The 23595-nt window shown below is 43.3% G+C and overlaps 1 protein-coding gene across 1 annotated transcript in view; it reads right to left on the bottom strand.

Moving 5' to 3' along the window:
- AKAP12 (A-kinase anchoring protein 12) overlaps positions 1–23380 on the bottom strand; it is a 93165-nt gene extending 69785 nt beyond the window's left edge. Inside the window, exon 1 of the mRNA XM_045805349.2 lies at positions 23056–23380. Within this exon, the coding sequence (XP_045661305.2) occupies positions 23056–23220 (165 nt within the window). The 5' untranslated portion in view covers positions 23221–23380. The remainder of the gene's footprint in view (positions 1–23055) is intronic.
- Positions 23381–23595: the final 215 nt, after the last annotated feature.

Here is a 23595-nt window from a genome sequence, read left to right as displayed (position 1 = left end):
CTGAGTAAGAAGATGGGAAATTTAGTTCTCTAAAAACAAAAGGGAACCCTCTTACACAGCCGGTGGGAAAGTAAAATGGCGCAGGAGCTTTGGAAAAAGAGTGTGTTAGTTCCTCAGAAAGTTAAACACAGACTTAACATAGAACCCTGAAATTCTACTTCCAGAGGAAAGACATATCCACACAAACATTTGGACACTCAAGCTCATACCAGGATTATTCACTACAGCCAACAAGTAGAAACAACCCAAATGCCCATCAACTGATGTACAGATAATACAATGTGAGGTATATATCCATACAATACCTTATTATTCCTCAAGAAGAAATGAAGTACCGCCGTGTGCTGTAACATAGATGAACCCTGCAAACATCACACGAAGTGAAAAAAAAAAAACAGACATTTCTCTCTAGAGATAGATAGAAAGTGGATTCGTGGTTACAAGGGACCAAGGGGAGAGGAAGATGGGGAGTGATTATAGGGTTGCTTATTGGGGGTCAAAATGTTCTACAATTGATTGTCACGATGGTTATACAACTCTTTAAATTAAACACCACTGAACTGCACACTTTAAATGGTGAACTGTACGGTATGTAAATTATATCTTAATAAAGCTGCTATTTAAAAACCCGGAACAACAGGTACCTGGGTGGATCAGTCGGTTAAGCGTCTGACTCTTGGTCTCCGTGCAAGGTCATGATCTCAGGGTCCTGAGATCAAACCACACATCAGGCTCCGTGCTCAGCAGGGAGTCTGCTTGTCTGCCTGTCCCTCTCTCTCTGCTCCTCCCCCTGTGCTCTTGCTCTCTCTCTCTCTCAATCTCTCTAGAATAAAAAAATAAAATCTTAATAAAAAGAAACCCAGGGACAATTAAGACTCTTTCAGCAACTGAGAGCAGTAAATACCTCTAAGTAAAGTTACCCACAGATATTTTCTGGGATAAATTTATCTGCTCCAGGGTGTTCATTTCCGATTAATCACAAACGAGATCTACAATGCTTCCTGCGCAACAGTAAAATGTCATGACAATCAGATCTCAGTGGTGTTGATTCCTGTAGGAAAGCAAATACATTCTTGAATTATGAAAGCCTCCTCCAGATGTCTTGGCAAGTTCTGATGAGCTTCTTTTCCACTAAATTTGGAGGGGAAGAGAGAAGATAAAAAGTCAAAAGTGCTATTGAAAGAAATTCTGCACTAAATAAAAATTTAGGAAGGAGATACAAAAAACAAAACAAACAAAAAAATCAAGACTCAGGTGACATCTGGGGATTACCATGTACCCTACTGATAGGCTACAGCCATCTCCAAGACAGCTAATCCCAGAAAAGCCATTGTGGTGTCTACATTCAAACCCCTGCAGAAATCTTCTACATCAAAGATTTCACCTAAGACTGATCATCTTTCATCTTGACCATGAAATTCAGTCATCTGACATTAAATGTTTCCCACATCCGGTAATGGGAGCAACTTCCTTCCAACATTCGTAACATGCTATTCATATCCTACTCAACCTTGATATGACCCAAGCGTTAATTTTCTTACTGGGATATCAGAACAGGGGTTTGAAAGTTGATCAAATAGCTTGTAAACACAAGTCTATTTCCAAAACTAAAACACTGCACAGAACTGCAAGTTTCCATATAATAGAGGTAATTTTTGGTTAGATATCAGGCATTCCCTTATAAGCAAAAGGATCACTGTTTACGGATTCACACTAAACTTAGTTTGACATGCACAGCTACCAAAGTTTTACTTTTGTTTTAAATACACATATTTGAGAACATGTATCATTGTTTTAATAATGACGACTTGCTCAGTCCCATGAGGGTCTGAGTCCGTGAATTCAGCTTAGTAGGTCCCTGAATTTAGCTTAGTAGGTCCGTGAATTTAGCTTAGTAGGAACTGAAAAGATAAAATGGGGTCTTGGGGAAATGGCATCTGTCAGGCAAGAAAGTGACACCCAACGAAGTGTGTGCAGAGATCAGAACTAGAGAGGGCTTAAGGATCACTGGGCTCGTCCCATCAGCAACCCTAAAGAGAAAGGTTCAAAGGGCCTGAAGAAGGACGTTCCCTGTTGGCAAAGGAAAAAAAATGGTAGCCTGGAGACCTTGCCTTTGAATTATCTCAGCCGCTACTAAAAAGAAACCACATCCTACACCTTCCATGGAACCTTTCACACTCTAAGTTCCTGTGATTACTTGGGCCTATGAAAAGCCTCCCTAATTAACAGTGATACTCTGCCAACCTTTGAAAGTTAACTACGGTGTCTTTCTACAGCTGCCTTCTAGAAATTTAACAGGCCATGTTCACAGGGATCAAATATCGTAAACCACAGCTATCGACACAAAATCTGGTCCTTTGTTCTTTACCTCTATAACTGACCTTGTAAAATTTGCATAGGCAATAGGGCTGACCCTTTGAAGACCACCCTCTTCCAAACAACCCTCCTCAAACCCACATTCTGTCACCAGAGTTTGGCATTTTATGGACTCTCGCAGGGTGACCGTTTCTCAAGACCTGAAAATTACACTCCTGACTTTAATGTAGCAATATCTGGTATTCGCACGTGGCTCTGTCCTAAGGACAATACTCCACATGGACCAGTGCAAACCATAGTGCGTAATTTATTCACACAGGGTAAGAGCGTATTTGAACCGCTGTGTATTAGCCACTGTCCCTCACTGTATCTATCATCAACATAAACTCGATTAAAACCCCCAGCTCTTTACTTCCCTCCTGCTTGTAAGTGAGATCCTTTCATCCTCAATTCCCTCCCATGTGGATCGGCTGGGTTTTCAACAATCTTAAAATGGAAAAACACTGAAGAAATTATCTAAAACACTGTCATTCTAACACCTCTTCATTTTCGTGAATTCCTTAACTTTTAGCCACATACATAGACGAGAGAGAGAGAGAATCGCTGTTCTGGAGTACGGTTCTGCACATTTCCCCCATTCTGAAACCATACATTTGCCCAAGACGCCACCAATTCCTCTCACATGTCCTTTAATGACAAGGACCTGGATACGCACTACCCAGAATTCACTTCACTGATCTTTCAGTATCTTAAACAAGACAGTGATAAATACTGTAATAAATATCACATGGCATAGCTTTCCTTTCTTGTATCATTTACTTGTAGAATTTCCAGAATTTGAAATGCTGGAACGAAGGATGTGTACACTTAATACGGTCCAATGCATCGCCAAATTGCTTTATAATTTGATTTTTCAAAAGCACAAGAACCAATGCGTTTCAGGGTGTTTCTCTTCTGTTCTATTAGATGCACTTCAACGTCCCTGTCCCTATACAGACCCAGTACCTTCCTCTGTCCTGTGTGCTTCCTGTCTGCTCTGGTGCAGAGAGCTACACTGTCCTTCCTCTTTATCCCAACACTGTCACCACGCCAACATTTAAAAAAGACATAATGCAGCATTTGCTTTGTATTCAACTTTTCAGTCATTTGTCAATGAGACATCTGCCTTCACTTCTTATGCAAGTTGATAAAATAACGCTGGCAAGGTCCAGGAGAGTTCGGGAGCCGGCACCTCTTACTAGGATGAGCCGTCAATTACGTTTCTTCAACTATACGTCTGACGGGCCTACATTTAAGGAGAGTTGCTGAATCATTCAATTTTGTCAAATCTCTGGTGAAATCCAGGAACACTTAACGGTTCATTCTCAAAAACCCTATAGTACAGAAACCTAAACAACAACAAAAGACCAAGGAAGGAAGAAGAACAACAACAAATTAAATAAATTTGGTTATTGGGTTTATTTTCAATGAACCCAACCTGACTCCTAGAGATCACTAATTTTTTTCACACCTGCTGAGTAATCCATTCTAGCCGAAGAAGGATACTATAACCACTGTTAACTGTATTCCTTCTGATGAGAGAGAAGGATGGGGGGATGGAAGGGTAAGGAAAAAGATTTGGCTTTTATATACCTATGTATGTATTGTTTGATTTTTCATAAGCATTATTATCCTTTCCCCTTAATACAATCAAGTTTATTTTCTTCGGCTATAATTTTTCAAGTTTGTTTTCTTCTGTTATATTTCAAATCTACTGGATGGAAGTTACTCTTGCTAAGTGATTTAATGGAAACCCCTACAGTGACTAAGTTCAAACAGCAATAGGAGTTCCCTTCTTAGACTTTGATTTTCAAAAAATTTAGAAGGGGCCGGCTGGATTCCAATGAAGGAAAAGATTTAAGCAGACACAAGCACCCATATCAGATCAGTTAACAAGTACCATCTGCTTCCAGTTCAATGATAATTTTTCAATTAAGATTTTTTTTAATTACTGAAAACCATTGAACTGCAGACTTTAAATGGGAGAACTGCATATTGTGTGAATTTTTCTTAATTAACGATTTTGCAAGAAGAATGCTTTAATTTACATCTGTAAATTTCGTCCCTAAAACCTAAGTTTTAGACAAATTCTATTTCCCAGATTTAAGCTTCAGTATGTCATTTTCTGTAAATGAGATTTTTTAAACTAAATCCATTTTTTTGAAAGATGTATCTGAGAGAGAGAAAGAGAACATGCGTTTGGTGGGGGGGCGGGGACAGAGGGAAAGGGAGACAGAGAATCCCAAGCGGACTCCCCGCTGAGCAAAGAGCCTGATCTAATGACCCCAAGATCGTGACCAGAGCCGAAATCAAGAGATGGCTGCTTAACCGACTGAGCCATCCAGGCGCCCCGGCTAAATTCATTTTTTAACCAGAAATATTACATACGCATTTATAGTATCTAAAAATATATCTTTAACATGCACTTGTGTATACTATCTTGATATAGAATTTACTGACAAATGAACAACCATCTATGATTTTGCATTAAATACAGATCTTAGTCTCTTAAAATATTAGCAAGCAAAGCTAATAAATTGCTTGAAACATACAACATTTCTGAGCTAACAGGCTTTGCCTCTGGTCCTCAAGGCCTGTCGGCAGGTGATTCAAAACTCCTTTCAGGACCACGCGCTGCTCCTGCTTTCTGTCTCTGTGTAAGGATGTTCTCCCTCCCTTTCCTCTCTTTCATTCCATCCCTTCGACATCCCACTAGCTCTCTTCACAGAGGTCTTCTCTCCGCCTACCCAACCTGGAAACTGCCATCAACATGGAAGAAGACAACAGTAGGTAGATTTGAGGTGGGTGGGCTCAGACTGAAGAGATAAAAAGACAACGGATAGAGGTGTCCCAGGTGGAGATGGATAGTTTCAGAATTCAACAGCACACAGATGTAATGGAAGCCAAGCCAGTGAACACCGGATCTCGGGAGAGCCTGGGGACTAGCAATGACTGAAAAAACACCAACAGAAGGAATTTAGTATGTTTTGAATGGATGCCTCAAAGACCAGCTGGCAAGGCTCTATCTATACAAGTTCTTTTTTTTTTTTTTTAAGATTTTATTTATTTATTTGACAGAGATAGAGACAGGCAGCGAGAGAGGGAACACAAGCAGGGGGAGTGGGAGAGGAAGAAGCAGGCTCATAGCGGAGGAGCCTGATGTGGGGCTCGATCCCGTAACGCCGGGATCATGCCCTGAGCCGAAGGCAGACTAACCGCTGTGCCACCCAGGCGCCCCTATACAAGTTCTGAGTTAGAAAAAGTCCAAAGCTACTAATTCAAGAAGTGGTACTTCGGCCTTTATATTACCAGACTCTCAGAGAGCAGCATTTGAGTCAGAGAGAATTTAAGTTTAAGAGAAGAAAAGACTCTGGAAGTCAAAGCAACACTTTTTTATACATATAAGAAATAAATCTAAAGGCTGAGAACTTTGGGTAGTAAACTGTTTTTGGTTTGCAGGCAAAGAAGATGGGCTTAAACTCTGAAGTATAAGGAAGCTGAGACCCAGAAAACTTGTCCAAACCTTAGACGTGGCAGGCATTCATTGTGGAATGGCTCTTCAGCTTTAGAAAGAGGGAGGGAGGGACTGGGCATGCCCTTTGAGGCAGTATTCACCTGTGAAACAGTCCTGATACACACGGCTTCACTAAGATCCCTCCCATACTAAGCCTACTGCTTGTAATAAAAATCATAGAGGCTTTAGGTATTTTCTTATTGGAGGTGGGGAGAAGGAAAACAAAGACTTTCTAAATTCATACCAGACACTATTTGTTGAAAATTAAAATACCAATAAATCAAATGTTTGAACCTTTATGTCAACTGGCCCTATTTCTGCTTCAAACAGAATTCCCAAAATAAACGCTGACCCAATAATGAAATAAATTTATAGCCCAAACTACAATTATGTTTCCATACAAATGTGATCAAGTTCCAAAGTCTACATTTAGGTTGCCCAAGGTGGTAGGAAATTAACTTCAGTCGTGTAGACATTTCTGAGGCCATGCTACTGTACTCCACGGAAAAGCACTTAAAATTAAACATGCAATGAAGAGAATGTCCCCTTATTACCACACTCATGGACGGAAAGGAAGAAAAATGTATAAAAGATAAAAAGAAAACATTTAATAAACCACTGGTTTTTGTCTTCTCTCAATGCTCAAGACGCAACTCAGAAATGAAGAATAAGGGAATGCCCGGTGCGTGACTGGAAGCAAAGAAAAATCTGGAGAGTTCTATACACCTGCAAGCAGAGGGCCTCTCCCAACACAGGGGTCTACGGTACGTCCACTTTATAACCGTCACCATCTGAAAAGCAATTGTATATAGAGAAAAACGGCTAGGAGCAGGAAGACCAGTGGGTCTTTTTCAACTTTTAGAAACTATTTTCCCACAACCTTATTTCCACCTTGTTTGCCTTTGCAGAACAGTGGTTGTTCCTGCCCACTCAGTGATCTGAGGGGTAAGAGCAGCAGACCGGTACGAAGACACAGTCTGGATGAATGTTGCATAGACTGCATAGGATAATTAAAATTGGGGAATAAAGCAATGATCCAAGGAAGCAGAAACAGAACCAACAGAATTCATGGCAGCCCAGACATTGATAAATGACAGGAAGAGCAAGAGTAAGACAGGGATATCATTCTCCAAGATGGTGAAGATACCAAGAGAGTTACCCTTTATGGGATGGAGGCGGGCAAAAGGGACAGAAGGAGTGCTACTCTTGAGGCTGACTTGTCTAATACACAGATGTGTACGTGAGACAAACCTGGTGGACATAATTCAGTGTTAAAACCCTGGGAGAGAACAAAATCTCATAAGGACAATGCTCTGATCAAAGATGGCAAATCAGCTGGGGGATGGTCCTAAGGGAGGAAATGTGCTTAACACGGAATGGAGTTCGACAGGGTACAGTAGGAGGACAGATGATGAACTGGGATGTCAGGAGGGCAGAGCAAAACAGGAAGGGAAAAGAGGGTGATTACACGGGCCTGGCATTCAGGTACAACTAATTAAAAAGAAAAATAAGTGGTCTCGATTCTTATTTAGGCTGTATATGACCTGCCTCCAAAACCCAGTGGCTCGTGCAGCCCGGCACCAGCTAATGCAGGCCATGATGGCATAGGAGACTGGTGAGGTCACTGGAAATGAGGCTGGCTAATAAAAACGAATTGTTTGCCATTTACAAATATAGGAATATATTCTAAAACACCTACAGAAACAGAGGGCATGGGTATCGTAGGAGCTGTCTGGTATCCCAGACGTTAGTAGTAAGAGGTATCACAAAGTAAGAAGAGACATCTTTTTGGCATCATAGCCAAGACCCACTGCACGCTGCCGTGGTCCCGTGCCCACCCACCCCACGACTGGGGGCTGAGCACACCACAGGGAGACCTCTAGTGCTGAACCCAAGACCTACTGAACCAAAAGCTCCACTTCCTACTTCAACTCTCTCTTTGCTGGCTCAGCTTTAAAATGGGGAGGACACCATTTACCACACAGAAGCTACGAGCTCTTGGTAAAATAAGGAAAGTATGTAGAAGTGCCCCCCAAAACTGCCTGGTACCTAATGGGTCCTCAAAACCAGCCAGCACTGGTGAGAGGACAGTCACTGAGAGGAGGAGTTTTCCTATTTCTGTATGTACTTGACCCTTACGGTTTATGCGTATCATTACTTCATTCTCTATACAGGTTTCAACCGTGAAGTCAACACAAACCCACGGCGCGCAACTGAGTCAGCAGACCTCAGACGTGAGCAGAGCGCACTAAATGGTGCAGTCCCACTTCTTCCACTGACATCGTGAAGTCTTTTGTGGAAGATTAAGCACAAAGGTTACGCTGAGGAAAAGGGTCAGAAAGTGGGCATGTTCAATCAATACACTATGTACCCACTAACTCAGACACAGTAGGGGCGCCTGGGTGGCTCAGTGCCTTAAGCTCCCACTCTTGACTTCAGCTCAAGTCATGATCTCAGGGTCACGAGATCAAGCCCCACATCCGGCTCCACGCTGGGTGTGGAGCCTGCTTGGGATCCTCTTTCACTCTCCCTCTGCTCCACCCCTTCATGCACTATCTCACTCTAACTAAATAAATAAAAATAAACACAGTAATATCAAATGCTTACTAAGAAGAGGGAATCAGTACCTTATGCCTCGGTTGAATTCCTCCTGCTTGTTCCGGCCTAAAACAATCTTACAAGAACAGCCCTACGTTGACTTTTAGGTTTTAAAAGAAGCAACTTATTTAAAATTTAGCTTTGTTACAATCCCAAATACAGTTATTTGCTTTGATTTGCTTTGATCAGACTCAAGAAAAAAATAAATCAGTGTCCTTCTCAACTTCTTAGCCAAAGCCCAAAGAAGCAAGCCAGCTGATCAGCTCATAGCAAAGGAATCATAAGCTTTGAGGATTTTTCCTCCTCGTGACCATAAAAAGCAACAAACGGGTGACATTTCTCTTTACTCTTATTTGCCAGAGGAAGAATTTGCAATTCCATTCAAGAAGGCTCTATTTTGACCTTCCCCTGATCTTCGTTCAAGTTCACGTACAGTTACAATACCTCCAGTATTCACCGCAGGAGCTGCAAAAGGTTTGAGGAACACAATAATTGACAGCATTTAACTCCACAGTAGACCAATTGTCTTTGGCTCCAGAAAATATGGTTAAAGGAAAGTATGAAGGCATAACGTGGCTCGTGCAAGGATGTTTAGCTCTACGTGCAATTAAGTGCTATAAACATTGAGTCTATAAACAGTTATTAGACTCACTAGAGCCTGACTATCATCTCAATCTGATGAGATTATCTGGTTTATCTAACAATGGAATTAATCCAAACTGTCCTCAACCCCCCAAATTTTAATGATCCTTATTGTTGCACCAACTTTCTACTTCTCTGCCCTCCCCCACCAAAATATACTTACAAATCTAGACGTCATTTAGTAAGGATATGAAAACATGAAATATTTCAACTCAGGATAATCTGAGGCATTTCCCAAATAAAGTACATTTAAAAGCTGGGACACATTCCCTAGTTTTCCATTTTAACCACAGAGGAGGCATCTCTCTACATGCAGTTAATTTAAAAATTAAATATAAAAAATAGAATCATTTTTATATGAATGAAATGAAAACCCAACCTTCCCGTGCCCCCACCAAAAAGTACAAATTTCCCTAGTATTTTAGAATTATTCTCTCAGTCTCGGATTAGAAACAAAGTTATTTTCAGTCCCCGCCTACATGCCAACAGATGTAGATTTGGATCCCAATAATTATGGCTTCATCTTGCCAATCACAATAAATGCAGAAAGAAGTCACTCCTAGAATTCAATGTTCTCCACAGCAGAGCCACACGCTACCTCTCCAGACCCCTCAATCGCGCTTCCAGCTATGCTCTATTCTCTAGCCCAGCATTCTTCAATTGCATTTGGCTAAAGATGCCACATAGGAAAGATTCTTCGAAGTCCTGTAGTTAAGAAAGAATCAATCACCCAACTTTTCCTAGGCCGTTTTTCTCTCTATTTCTCGCAATATGACAAGGTTCCCTCTCGCCTCATTTTATCACTTTTCTATTTTTATTGTTTCACTATTTTTCAATTTTCTTGCCTCCTCTCAAGCATCTCCATTTTTCCAACGGTTCACCATAAATTCCATTTCCTCTACCTGAGTCCGGGCTGCTATGACAGATTACCGTAGCTTAGACACCACACAGGTATTCCTCACAGTTCTAGGGGTGGGGAGTCCACGATGAACGTGCGGGCTGATCGGGTCCTGGTGAGGTCTGTCTTCCACGTTTGCGAAAGGCTGTCTTCTCACTGCATCCTCACATGGCAGGGAGAAAGCAAGCTGTCTGCTGTCTCTTCTTGTTAGGTAACTAGTCCTATGATGAGGGCTCTGATTTCACGACCTATCACCTCCCAAAGGCCCCGCCCTCTAATACCGTCACATTTGGTGTTAAGAGTGTGGGGATCGGGGGCGCCTGGATGGCTTAGTCGTTAAGTGTCTGCTTTTGGCTCAGGTCATGATCCCAGCGTTCTGGGATCGAGCCCCGCATCCGGATCCCTACTCAGCAGGAGGCCTGCTTCTTCCTCTCAGACTTCCCCTGCTTGTGTTCCCTCTCTCGCTGCCTGTCCGAAATCTTTAAAAAAAAAAAGACCGTGAGGATCTGAATTTTCAGGCAATATTCTCCATAGCAAACTGTATGTCACCTTCCGTGATACCTAAGTACGCACACTCTCTTGCCTTTAGGACCTGTCATGTTCATGACTCTTGCCCAATACTCAGATACAATTCAGGGCAAAATACGGCTTTTACGAGCTGAAGTCCATAGCAAACTGTGGGCACTGTGGTCACATGTAGTTATGGGAAACTCAGCTGGTCCCCTGCAGTGCTTAATACTGGGAACCAAGAGAGACCCCCAGTTCGGGAGGCCTGGCTGGCTTATTTGGTTAATCGGCTGTGGTCATGATCCCAGGATCTTGGGATTAAGTCCCGCATGCACTGGGGGGGTCCCTGCTCAGCAGGGAGCCTGCTTCTCCCTCTACCTGGCTCTCTCCCTCTCTTACTCTCGCCCTAACAAATAAAATCTTAAAAAAAGAGAGAAAGAAAGAAAGAAAGAAGGAAAGAAAGAAAGAAAGAAAGAAAGAAAGAAAGAAAGAAAGAAAGAAAGAAAGAAAGACCCCCAGTTCACTTAAAAGGAATGCTCAGATTTTCCTCTTCTTCCTAAATACACTTACAGTCTATTATCACTTGCCTACATACTCTAAATAATCTTTAGTCTGAGATCATGCAATTAAGTGTGTGTGGGGGGAAATCAAACCACTTATCACATCTGATTTTTCTCATCACTAAACCAGAGCCTTAACGCCGTCTTTCTGGTGCAGAGGAGCGTGGGGGATCTGCTACTCCGAGCTCAGCCCTTCTAGAGGCTGAGAAGTGAATTCAGCCACCTAATTTGCCTACGACTAAAGCACCCTGGGTAAGGGATAAGCAGGGACCCAAGGATCATAGGGACTGCTTGAGAAACTCTGACAAATGTAATACTTTCAACCATGACCTAGTTCCCTGAATACTTAAGCATTCTTTGCATTCTTCCCTGTCCTGGAGGACTGTTTATCAGGCACAGTTCCAGAAGTGACTTGAAATCTTTCTTTCTAGATAACATTGTAGGTCCTCTTCGGTCACCACAGACTCTGCATAGAGGACAAAAACCTTTTGAGCGTTCAAAAGACCTTAGTATGTCTTTAATTAGTATCAAAAGAATAACCAACCTTCGTTTTAAACAAAGCAAAACCAACTTTCTATATTGTAAACAGGAGCCAGCTCTAAAACTACCAACAAACTGAGTTTAAAGTTAACTGAAACTCTTGAAGGCTTCACAAAGAAAAACATCAGATAAAAAACCAAACCAACTGGGGTTTTGCCCCCATGACTGTCAACTACTTTTTGTTTAAGTTTTATACACTAACTTTCGTCAGGATTGGAAAAAAGATGGTAATAATCAAGACTGATTTAGTAAACATTAGTGGTGACATTTTCCACCACTTTTCAATAACTTTCTTCATATAAAGCAGAGCCAAAGAACAAAAATTTCCATTTAAATATTTAGATTAACACTGCAGGAGTCAGAAACTCATGTCTAAGTGTCGAATCACTAGACTGTACACCTGAAACTAATATTACACTGTATTTTCACTTGACTGGAATTTAAATAAAAACTAAAAAGAAAAAAAACAAAAAAAAAAACTTACGTCTAAATACTTGTTAAATGTGTCATTTCTCAAATAAGAAAAATTCAGAGAGAGGCTGGCTAACTCTTAGCAATGGCCTACAGATAACAAGCCTATCTCTACCCCTCCTCCCTTGTACTGTATTGTGTATCGACTGTAAATTCAAAGTCGACAGACCACATCTAAGGTTGAACTTTGCACAGCCTGTGATTTGTTATGGGTATGGAGTAAGACTGTTTTACATAAATACCCAAATGAAGGATAACTTCAAACCAAAGTTTCTTAAGAGGCATTCTACAGTTTGCTAACTTAGTGAAAAATTATCACCCAGCACTGAAAATGTAAACAAAGATTAGAAACCATAAAATACATCAACAATCTTGTTCTACACTCCACAACAGTTATGTATTGTATAGAGTAAGGAAAACTATCAAGGGTGCAACAAAATGGGTCTTAAAAAAAAAAAGTCTTAAATAAAAATGGTCAGTATGAGGAAGTGACGATAGAAAATTGATCCTTGCGGCAGACAGGCCCAGAGCCTGTAATGGCTCAATTTAGTAAGAAATCATATGCTTAGACATGAAGAATAGCAAACCATAACTCGTCCTCTGAACAACAAACCAGAGGGCAGGCAGTGGAGATAGGAAAACATGACAAAGAAATGTCTTCTTTGAAAGGAAAGGTAAACATTCCCCAAGTTACCTAGATTCCTTGCCTACAAATGGAAGGAATCTAAGCCAACCATCAGGCACTGTCATTTTAGGAGGACCTGCCATGCTGGGGTGAGACTGCTGTAGGACGACACAGTGGGTCTAACGGCCGGTTCAGTCCATTGGCATCTGTTCTACCTAGTTTTCTATGAATAATCACTTTCGTTTTCACCTTCTCCATGGCCAAGTTCCTTCCACGGTATCACCTCTTGCCTATCCTGTGATATGTGACGGGTCCCTATGCCTCCCACACCCTTGATCCTGGACTGCAGTCCATGCTGGCGGTCTCTACTCAAGACGGCAACCCCTGTTAGAGAAATTGTATGGCTCTCACAGGAGCCCTCTGTCATTACCTGTCAAGTCGGCTGCAAACTCCTTTCTCGAAAGTCCCAAGTTGTTACTCCAAGAGTCATGTTCTCCCTTCCCAAGATACTCTCTGCAGCATAGATCATTGTTCAGCATGGTTCAGTGACATAGCAATTCACAATTAATTGCAACGTACGCCATGAGGGCAATGTTCTTGCCTGTCAGAGGTACTCTGTATTTTATTTATTTTAAGCCTTCACATCCCAGAAATCAGGCTCCTTGCTCAATGGGCAGCCTGCTTCTCCCTCCTGCTTGTGCACTCTTGCGTGTTCCCCACCCTCTCAAATAATTAAAATCTTTAGATTTTATTTAAGAGAGAGAGCACGAGCCGGAGGTAGGGGCAGAGGCAGAGGGAGAAGCAGACTCCTTGCTGAGCAGGGAGCCTGACATGGGACTCGATCTAGGACCCCAGGGATCATGACAGATCATGGCAGACACTTAACCAAATGAGCCACCCAGGCACCCCAGAACACTTGACCAATTTTAATGCATGTTATTACATGCCAAGAAAAATTAAGTTTAGAAGATAACATCTGCTTCCCACTGACTTTTTTATATTTACGGATGTATAAACTTACCATAGCCATGGCAGACCAGGGTAATGCGGCGTCTCTGGTGTCTCGATTGGATGGGGCCCCCAAATGTGGGGCAACGATCAGGTGGAAGCCAGTGGATTGGGCTTCACCCAAGGCAGAACAAAGGAGATCGACAAAGGAATACGCGGCAAGGGCGCAGTGGGCAGGAGAGTACAGGAGGGGCTGTCTGCCAGGAGGCAGTGGGTGGGGGCCGTATTTAAAGCGGGGAGGTGAGACGGTATGGGGACGTATGGAATTTTCCCTTTTATGGTAACTATGCCTACGTGTAAGTAGCCCACTGGTCAGTGAGGGCCTCTGACTACTTTGAGGTGGGTCGCCTGGTGGGCCCATCTGTATTCAGCCAGGTGGTGGCCCTGGGCCCTTCGGCCTTGATCAAGTTTCCACGGCTCAAGCCTGCTGCCCTAAAGAAGCCTCTATAGGTTAACACCTGAGCTGCAGAACAGAAAAGTACTCTAAGCCACAGGCTTCCGGTTATAACTGATGACATTTTCGCCACTCCCTTAACGCTTTTAATTTACTATACAAATAAACACAGCAGGGAATTTTTTTAAAGTAAAGAGAAAAACCAAACAGATTTATGCATATGGGCGAAAACGAGTTTTAAACAGGAGGGACTTACTGAATCAATACTACTGGAAACAGTAGGTAACCAGTATGGAAAATGCATTTGGATCTCTCCCTCCAGACACAAAACAATTCATTTCTCGCAGATTCAGGAGCTAACTACATGGAAAGGAAGGCTTGTGACTTTCTTAGTCCTGAGATCTTGGGGTTCACTCTCTGTAGCCCCAGTTCCTGGCACAGTGCTCTACTATACAGTAGAGCAGCTAATAAAGAAATGTCAGGGCAGGTGGGTGGCTCGGTCTGTTAAGCGTCTGCCTTCAGCTCAGGTCACGATTCCAGAGTCTTGGGATGGAGCCTGGCTACTGCTTCCTGCTCAGCAAGGAGTCTGCTTCTCCCTCTCCGCTCCTTACCCTGCTAGTGCTCTCTCAAAGAAAATCTTTAAAAGAAAAGAAATCCTTACGCAATCAAGACTGAGTAGTAAATACATGATGGACAAAGCCAGAACCCTACTCTGATCTTCGACGACTTGGTTAGGTTTTAATACTTCTTCAAGGATTTTTGGACCAGCCCAATAACCATGAACTGAGGCCTCAGCTTCTCACTACTTAGCCAGCACTGGGGAAGCTGTAAATTGATAAATGAGGGAAGAGGTTTAAGAGGCATCAGGTGGAAATGAAAATGAACATTGACAAGTAGCTCCTTCTTGCTCAGAAAGGATAATCGCATTGAATTCAACATCTATTTATCCTGAATAGCACATTCCATTTAGAAAAGCCTCTACTGGCGGCAGACTTGTTTTCAATGCAGTAGAATAAAAGGATGAAATTATGTAGGAGAAATATTTCCCTTGATTTTTTCCAGAAAATGTGGTGGGGAGTACCTACCCTTCCAACATCATCCGAAACTCTCCCTCCCACCCACACAGGCTCCACCCACAGTCAATCTACACTGTCATCGCGGCCTGGAACCCCTCTCCCTGGCCCTCCATCGCCTCTTATATCCTGTACCCCTTCCTTAGGGCAATGGTAGCCATGCCAGGCAGATCAGAATACCCGATGAGCACTAAGGCTACAGAGCATCTGATCCTTCCATCGCCTGGGATTCTGATTCACTGCATCCAAGACGGCGTCTCTGACAAGCTCCCAGGTGATTCAACAGGACTACCAGGTTTGCAGTTTGCAGCTTGCAATGTGTGCACGTAACACATAGAATATCCGCCAGTGAGTGGCAGTCATCTTCCCTTCCTAAGTTTCAGCTTATTTCATTTACAAATCACACATAAAATTGACATTTTACTAAAACTGGGATTAAGGTTAGGCAGAATGAAACCACAGGGTTCTCCCCACCCCCAGCCCACTTTTCTTGAACATCACAAACTGCATGGAAGACAGAAATCTTTGAACTTGCATGAATACCTGGATTAAGAGAAGCCTGAGTGCCTGGGTGGCTCAGTCGGTTAAGTCTGCCTTCAGCTCAGGTCATGATCCCGGGGTCCTGGCATCGAGTCCCACTGGGCTCCCTGCTCGGCGGGGAGTCTGCTTCTCCCTCTGCCCCTCACCCGCCCCCACTCGTGCCTGCTTGCTCGCGCGCGCACGCTCTCTCTCTCCCTCAAAAAAATAAATAAAAAATCTTAAAAAAAAAAAAAGAGAGAGAGAGAGAGAGAGAAGCCTAACATGGTCTGGGAAAGATCTTGTTGTCTCTGTGCTTTGCGCACCTACTTTCTTCACGAAAGCACATTTATTCCAGCTAACAGAGCCAGGCTGTGGTTTGTCAAGAGAATGAGAACAGAACCCAGGGGAGGGCCTTCAGCCTATTGTTTTCCCAAGAGTGGAATTCCGCTGCCCCCAGTCCCAGTCCCCATCCCAGGTTCCAACATTTCATGGATCAGAAGTATGAAGAAATTTCTGGCAACTGCAAGATTTTAGATTGTTCCCAGAGGAGAAACTTTAGAATTGATTGCTAAAGGAAGTAGGTCATTGTCCAAGCAAATAAAATTAAGACTGTTTATGAATTTGGGAAGGAACAAGTAAATGCAAGCATTACCTGAGCCACCTTTTTATTCTTAAACTTGCGTTTTCCCTATGATGAGTAACTTTTGGGGGGGTCTTTAAAAATTAACAGTAAAATAAGCCATAGCCTTTAATGTTCTGGAAGCCAGTCCAGTTCATGATCGGGTGGTACACGGAAGCAGAGCATATGGCCAATATACATAATTAAAAATGCACTGAGGAAACGGAAGTGCCAACTTGGGTGCAGAATGGCAAATATTAGAAAATCTGCTCTGCACTGAGGCAAACCATCCAAAAACTAGTGATCTCCGAGTGGGGACCTGAACTGACACAGAATCTCTCTGGAAAGCAAATTTATCAAGGGCTATCAAAATTTTAAATGCAAGGGCACCTGGGTGGCTCTGATGGTTATGCGGCTGCCTTCGGCTCAGGTTGTGGTCTCGGGGTCGTGGGATCCAGCCCCCCCCCAACCCCAGTCATGCTCTCTAAAATGAATAAAATCTTTTTTAAATTTAAAATTTTTTAAATGCATATAGATGCTTTGAGCAAGCAATTCCACTTGCAGAACTCTATCCCGGAGACACGTTTGCACACATACAAAGACATCTGAGCTCGAATATTTCCTGTGTTAATTTAATTCAGCACAAGACCAGGAAAATGTCAATGTAAACACAGGGGATTGGTTAAACTTTTATTGCACTTCAACCCATAAAGGGAAAATGTATGTAGCCATTAATAACAATGGGGGTAAGTATTTACGTCCTGATATGAAAAGATATTCCAAACCTAAAGTAGCAGAACGTATGTGATATGATTTTATTTGTTAAAAGTAAAACACGGGGCGTGGCACCTGGCTGGCTCTGCAGAGTGCGCCACTCTTGATCTCGAGGCCTTGAGTTCGGGCCCCACATTGTGTAGATTACTTTAAAAAAAATTAGCACTGTTATTTATATACTTGTATATGCATCGGGTTTTGAAAGAACATGCAAGAAACCACCAACACTGGCTTCAAACTGTTCACAGTGAATGCTCGGGGGAAGAAGAGGTAATAGAAGATTTACTTTTTACCATGCTCTACAAATCAAAGTTCTCAACCATTAACATTTTTAGAAAAATAAAATATTAAGGGCACCCAGATGACTCAGTCCAGAGAGCATGTGACTCTCTTGATCTTAGACTTATGAATTTGAGCCCCGTGTTGAGTATAGAGATTACTTAAAAAATAAATAAATAAAATAAAAAATAAAATAAAAAAACCTTAAAAAAATAAAAATAAACATTAAATAAATCCTGGTATGCAATGCTTTTAAACAAAAATTTCAACAATAAACAAGGACTTTTGATCTTATGAAGACTTTATGATTCAAGAAAGTCTGATTATAGTCAGTTCTAAGTAACTTAATTATTCAAGATAAGAAATACGAAGGTATGTATCATTGAAATTACAGATTATTAACCTCTTCCCCCAAATCCTTTTATTAGATGTACTAATGAGTAGGAAACAAGAGGACGCTCATACAAAACCCGACCCGTAGAATGTCTAATAAGTTGCTAATTTGCAAGAAAATCATCCAAAATCTAAATAGACAAGTCAATTATAATTGTAGATTTTGAAAATTTATTTTTTAATGATTTTATTTATTTATTTGAGAGAGAGAGAGAGAGCACAAGCTGGCGGGGAGGCAGAGGGAGAGGGAGAAGCAGACTCCCCACTTAGCAGGGCGCCAGGACCCTGGGATCATGACCTGAGCTGAAGGCAGATGCTTAACCAACTGAGGCACCCAGGTGCCCCTTGAAAATTTAAAGAAGTTCACATAATATATGGTGCTTCTCTCTTCCAAACACAGCTTTTTTCCTATTTTTCCATTATTTTAAAATGAAGCATTCTAAGTTATAATTTTTTCAGGTTATAAGAGAATAAAGAATTGGGTTCAAGGATATTTAGTATGGCTTTTTTCCCCATGTGATGATGAAAGTACTGATATCTTTTTCTCATTGCTATAAATTCTAACCTCTCACTTCATGAACAGACTATAGCGTATAGAGTACAGAGGCCAAGGATGAGAGCACCATTTAGCTTGATTTTCCTTTCAGAGGTATTCAGTAACACTGAAAGCGTTAAGGCTGATAGAGAAAAAGAAATAATCTCATAATGCCTTTTTATTTTTTTTATTTTTTAAAGATTTTATTTAATATTTTGACGGAGAGAGATAGCCAGCAAGAGAGGGAACACAAGCAGGGGGAGTGGGAGAGGAAGAGAGGCTACCAGCGAGCAGGGAGCCTGATGCGGGGCTCGATCCCACGACCCTGGGATCACGTCCTGAGCCGTCCTGAGCCGTCCTGAGCCGAAGGCAGACGCTTAACGACTGAGCCACCCAGGCGCCCCTCATAACGCCTTTTTAAAGCAAAACCTGTTATTTGTTTTATTAATTATCCTACAAAATACCAAACTGCAAGATCCTTATTCTAACTGCTCTCAAGTGTTCAAGGCAAAGATCAGCCGACCTAAAGTACATTCAAAAGGATCCGTGTTTGAGGCCTGTTCCTCACAGGTATTTCAAGGGAAAATCTCCACTGATCTCACACATCTGCTAACCTGCACGGATAACCTGCAACGGATTAAAGGGACGGCAATGCAATCCCCACAGGCTATCTATCCTAAACGCTCATCTTCACACCCACATCTCCAGTGTTTGGGCTGTGTTCTACTCAGAAAGTAGCACCTCTTGTAATCTGGGGGAATCCACAGGAATACAGGGAGCCACACACACAAGACCCCACTCTGTTAACAAACATAATTCTCTAATAAACCCTTTTATGATAAAACTGGCGACATAATCACAGTGAGGTCATCTTCGTCCTCCATTCCCATTTTGCAAACCGAAGGCAAGTGGGAGAAAGCCTGAGGTAGGCCTCAGGCTGGCAAGAATTATGAAATGCACCTGGCCAACTTCATTGGTTTAGTGCACAAAAGGCGAAGACACCCTTACATCCACCAATCAGAAGACGGATTCTTCTATTTGAGTACATCCTTATGTTTTGGTGATTTACAGCTCTTGTAACCAAGAGCTCTTGGAACCATAACCAGGAGGACAGAAAAAAAAAAAAAAAAAGAGTCCCCATCTTCCCACCTGCCAGGGACACTGGCCTCACGGTTACAACAGACCGCTGCTCCATTTTCGATTCTGAACCCATTGACTGAGCAGAAAATACAAAAAAGAATAATTCAGAGAATTATGATTGTCCAGACTTAACTTGGAACTTGGCTCAAGAAATCAAGATTTACCAGACTCTAAGTAAATCTGTCATTGGTCATTCCAACTGAGTGAACATACTCTTCAAAGACAAACTTTTAAAAACAGATGATTGGGGAATAGGAGGCTTTATTTACTACTTGCATTTGTGTAGTCTAATATTCCTGCCCCTGCAGTGGCCAAAATGGCCAAGTCTCAAAATTAAACCTAGCAGGGGCTCCTGGGTGGGTCAGTCATTGAGCGTCTGCCTTCGGCTCAGGTCATGATCCCAGCGTTCTGGGATCAGGATCAAGCCCCGCTTAGGGCTCCCTGCTCCGCAGGAAGCCTGCTTCTCCTCCTACCACTGCCCCTGCTTGTGTTCCTGCTCTCGCTGCCTCTTTCTCTGTCAGATAAATAAATAAAATCTTTAAGGAAAAAAAAAAGTAAACCTAGCAAGTAATTGATACCGTTGTTCCCCAGAACTGGCATATAAAAAATTATAAAAGATAGGGGCGCCTGGGTGGCACAGCGGTTGAGCGTCTGCCTTCGGCTCAGGGCGTGATCCCGGCGTTATGGGATCGAGCCCCACATCAGGCTCCTCTGCTGTGAGCCTGCTTCTTCCTCTCCCACTCCCCCTGCTTGTGTTCCCTCTCTCGCTGGCTGTCTCTATCTCTGTCAAATAAATAAAATCTTTAAAAAAAAATTATAAAAGATAGACTGGAAGATGAGATGCCTTCCATTTTATTGAAATACACCAGATAAACCCAGGGCTTGTGCCTCAGTGCACCTAAACGTTAGGCTTCAGTGATCAAGTTTTTTTTACACTCCATTTGATCTGTAGAAGTGATATTCAATTAGCATAATGTCTTCTGAGGGCTAAGTACTTACTCAGTAAATGGTAAAGAAAATTAGCAAAAAAAAAAAAAAGAGAAAGTAAACTGGATTACTAAACAGGCAGCAGGCATCTGATATAAACATCATTTAGATGGAAATATGTTAATAGCCTTTAATTAATTAGTGATAGCATTCTACCAGGGAAGGGGGGACTATATTAGTATAACCCCCAAATGTCCACACACCCAGTCAAGAAAGCTCAAGATGCAATCCATAACTAATTTAACCTATGAAGTGCTCTCATTTGAGTCACCAGCATTTATACTATTTTGTCATTGAGATTAAAGACAATTTGAAATTGCAATGTGAACAAGCCACTTTATTTCTGGAGAGCCCCTAAATCAAAGACTTTTTTGCCAAAATATTCACTTGTCTATTAATCACCAGACCTATTTGGTGTAGTCCCTATTTGATACACGAGGCAGAGCATAATGACGTGAGCAAAGGTTAAACTGTAGAAAAAGTAGATGGACCAAGGCAGTCCCCAACTTGACAGTGTCCAGTGAAAACCAGGGAGCATGCCACACTTGAGGGAACACCTGAGCAAACACAGAAATGGTCCCTGCCCTCGCAGAGCATCCAGAACCAGGATACACTTAGTGGAGTCACTAACCTCACAAATGTGCAGCGAACTGCTGGGAAGGGTCTGTGGTGCTACAGGAAAGGCAGATGTGATTACTCAGAGGTCAGCCACTGGAGTTTCACAGGGCAAAGTGGGGAGGCAAGAGCTATGTGCTGAGTCATTCTTAATTAGGGAGTTCTTTTCAAAAGGACTTTTGAAAACCTGTGTAATAAATTTTGCTAGTTGAAATGAAAAACGACACCATTTTCCAAGGATACATGTAAGTGTATTGATTTGTCTCCAAATTGATAACTGGGCAGTATGCCAAAAAGCTCAATGATATTCTAGATGTTATTTAAGTCATTTTTTTTTTTAAAGGAGGTTGCTTGGCTGTTTCAAGATGGTGGCGACTAGCAAAGAGGGAGGATAAGGTTATGGAAGAAGGGCAAAAAGAGAATGGAAGAGATATTTTTAAATGAACGAATTCAAGTTTACCAGGAAGGGATTAAGTATCCTATTTCAGCATGAACTGTTAAGACCTGAAGTTACAAAAACCAAGAAAAAATGTCCCCAATTGCAAGCTTTTAGCTTTTACACCTTAAACCTACTTTCACTACTGGATTCTAAATACTGGTTATGTGGCCATTTTGGCAGTAGTGACGCACAGTAAGTATTAAAATGTGACTTAGACCTCAGCGGGATTGCACCTTACGCCCAACATTCAGGCACTGTCTTAGAAAACTGGATATTCTAGCAGTTTGTACTTGGTAGTATACACAGCTCTAGGGACCATGGGTTTTACAAGTAGTTATAAGTTAAAGACTAGAAGTAATCTAATTAAGAGCAGTCTCTCAGCCCAAACTAGACTAGGACAGCTAAAGAGGTCACCGCAATGAGGTCACCGTTCTGTGAAATTTACCCAGATTTGGGGGGGGAGGGGTGTTTTTCACACTGTAAACATCTAAAGGTCCTTACATTTTGTATCCTCAGATACAACACGGGGTTGTAAACCCATGTAAAATATGGGGCTTTTAAAAAATATATTAAGTATGATAAGTCATCCACCATCTTCCTATAAGGATATCGCAAAACAGATTAGGTGACGCCTTGCGAATGAACACACGTGCTGGAAAAATAGATCTAAAATACAATGATCCCAACAAGTCACAGTCTTGGCGGCTATAGTAGCCAAGAGTAAATATTTCAGCCCTGAAGACTCAAGACTATAAAATACGAAATTTCTAGGTGGTTCAGCACTGTCTCCATAGACATGAGTGCAAGAAATCCTTGTTTACGCCTCTGACCGCATCCTTTGAGAACTTCTAACTATTCCCCCCAGTTATGTTTATCTCTTGACAAGAGTCCACAGGCAATGAACTGAGCGAAACGGAGGACGCTGCCTTGTTTACGAAACCTGTCATTGCTTTTGGAAGTGCAGCGCCTACCCAGGTTTTCTTTGGCTCAGAGCGAGCTACACCCCAGGCTTTCTCTGCATCAGGAAGGCGGTGTCGGCTCGAGCCACTGCCGCAGCAGGACTGGGTACCAAACCCGGGTCTCTCCAGGCACAGCCGGTGCCAAAGACCATACGCGGAGAACCCACGGGTAGCTGCTTCACCACGCTGCGACACAGGTCCTGGCCCAACAGCTGACTTTCCGAATCTGGGAGAAAGAGGGGCCGGGGTGGGGCGCAGGACCCTCTGCGGATGGGTCACTTCCCACCCCACCCCCGAACTCCCCCATGCAGCTCCGGCGTCTCGGGCTGGGTCGCTCCCACCGGAACAGTGCGGTGGGCGGGGGGCGGATTTTATTACTGCGGATGGCGCAGTCGCCGCCCCCGGAGACCCACGACAAAGATGCAAGCCCGCCGCGCTCGCTGCTGCTCTGGTCCCGCCCCGGCGCATGAGACCCTGGAAAGCTAGGAAGAGGGGTGCGTGCTCCCGAGTTTGCAGATGGGCTGGACGGGCCGGGAAGTTCTCGCAGGCGGAAATCAGAGGGACCACCCCCCACCCCCGTCCCCGGGGCAGGTGGCCCGGCGCGCCCTTACCTTGGTGGCGGGGTCCGCGGCAGCGATGGCCGGGTCCCCCAGAGCGCTGGGCGCCGCCTCCGCCGCAAGGCCGCCGCCGCCGCTGGGCTCGGGCTCGGCCGGCGTCGCGCTCCCCGCCTCCGGCTGCTCCGGGCTCCGCTGCTCCGTGGAGCTCCCGGCACCCATGGCTCTTCTGCGGTTCTCCCGCGCCCCGTCGCCCGGTTACAGCTCCCCTTAAGTCGTAGGAACGTGAAGAGCGAGAAGCCGTGCGCCCGCGAGGTCCCAAGAACGCCTTCCTCTCCCGCCGTCCTCCTACGAACGCGCCCAGCCTGCGAATGAACGAGACGCGCTCGCGGCAAACTCCTTAAAAGAAAAAAAAAAAAAAAAAAAAAAGCCACCTCTTTGCCGCCTCCTCCTCCTCCCCCTTGTTTTTCCCTCGCTTCATCACATGAGCACAGCCCCAGACACGCCTTGCAGCAGCATCTCCCCCCAGGCTGTAGGACCAGAGGCGCGGCCCCAGCCTCCAGCCAGGGTCCAGGCGGGCAGCCCACCCCAACCCCC

The sequence above is a fragment of the Ursus americanus genome, chromosome 11, assembly GCF_024610735.1.
Source record: "Ursus americanus isolate L20-20 chromosome 11, mUrsAme1.1.p, whole genome shotgun sequence".
NCBI lineage: Eukaryota > Metazoa > Chordata > Mammalia > Carnivora > Ursidae > Ursus > Ursus americanus.
Note: the sequence above shows the minus strand (reverse complement) of the source record. Positions and strands in the feature narration are given on the sequence as shown.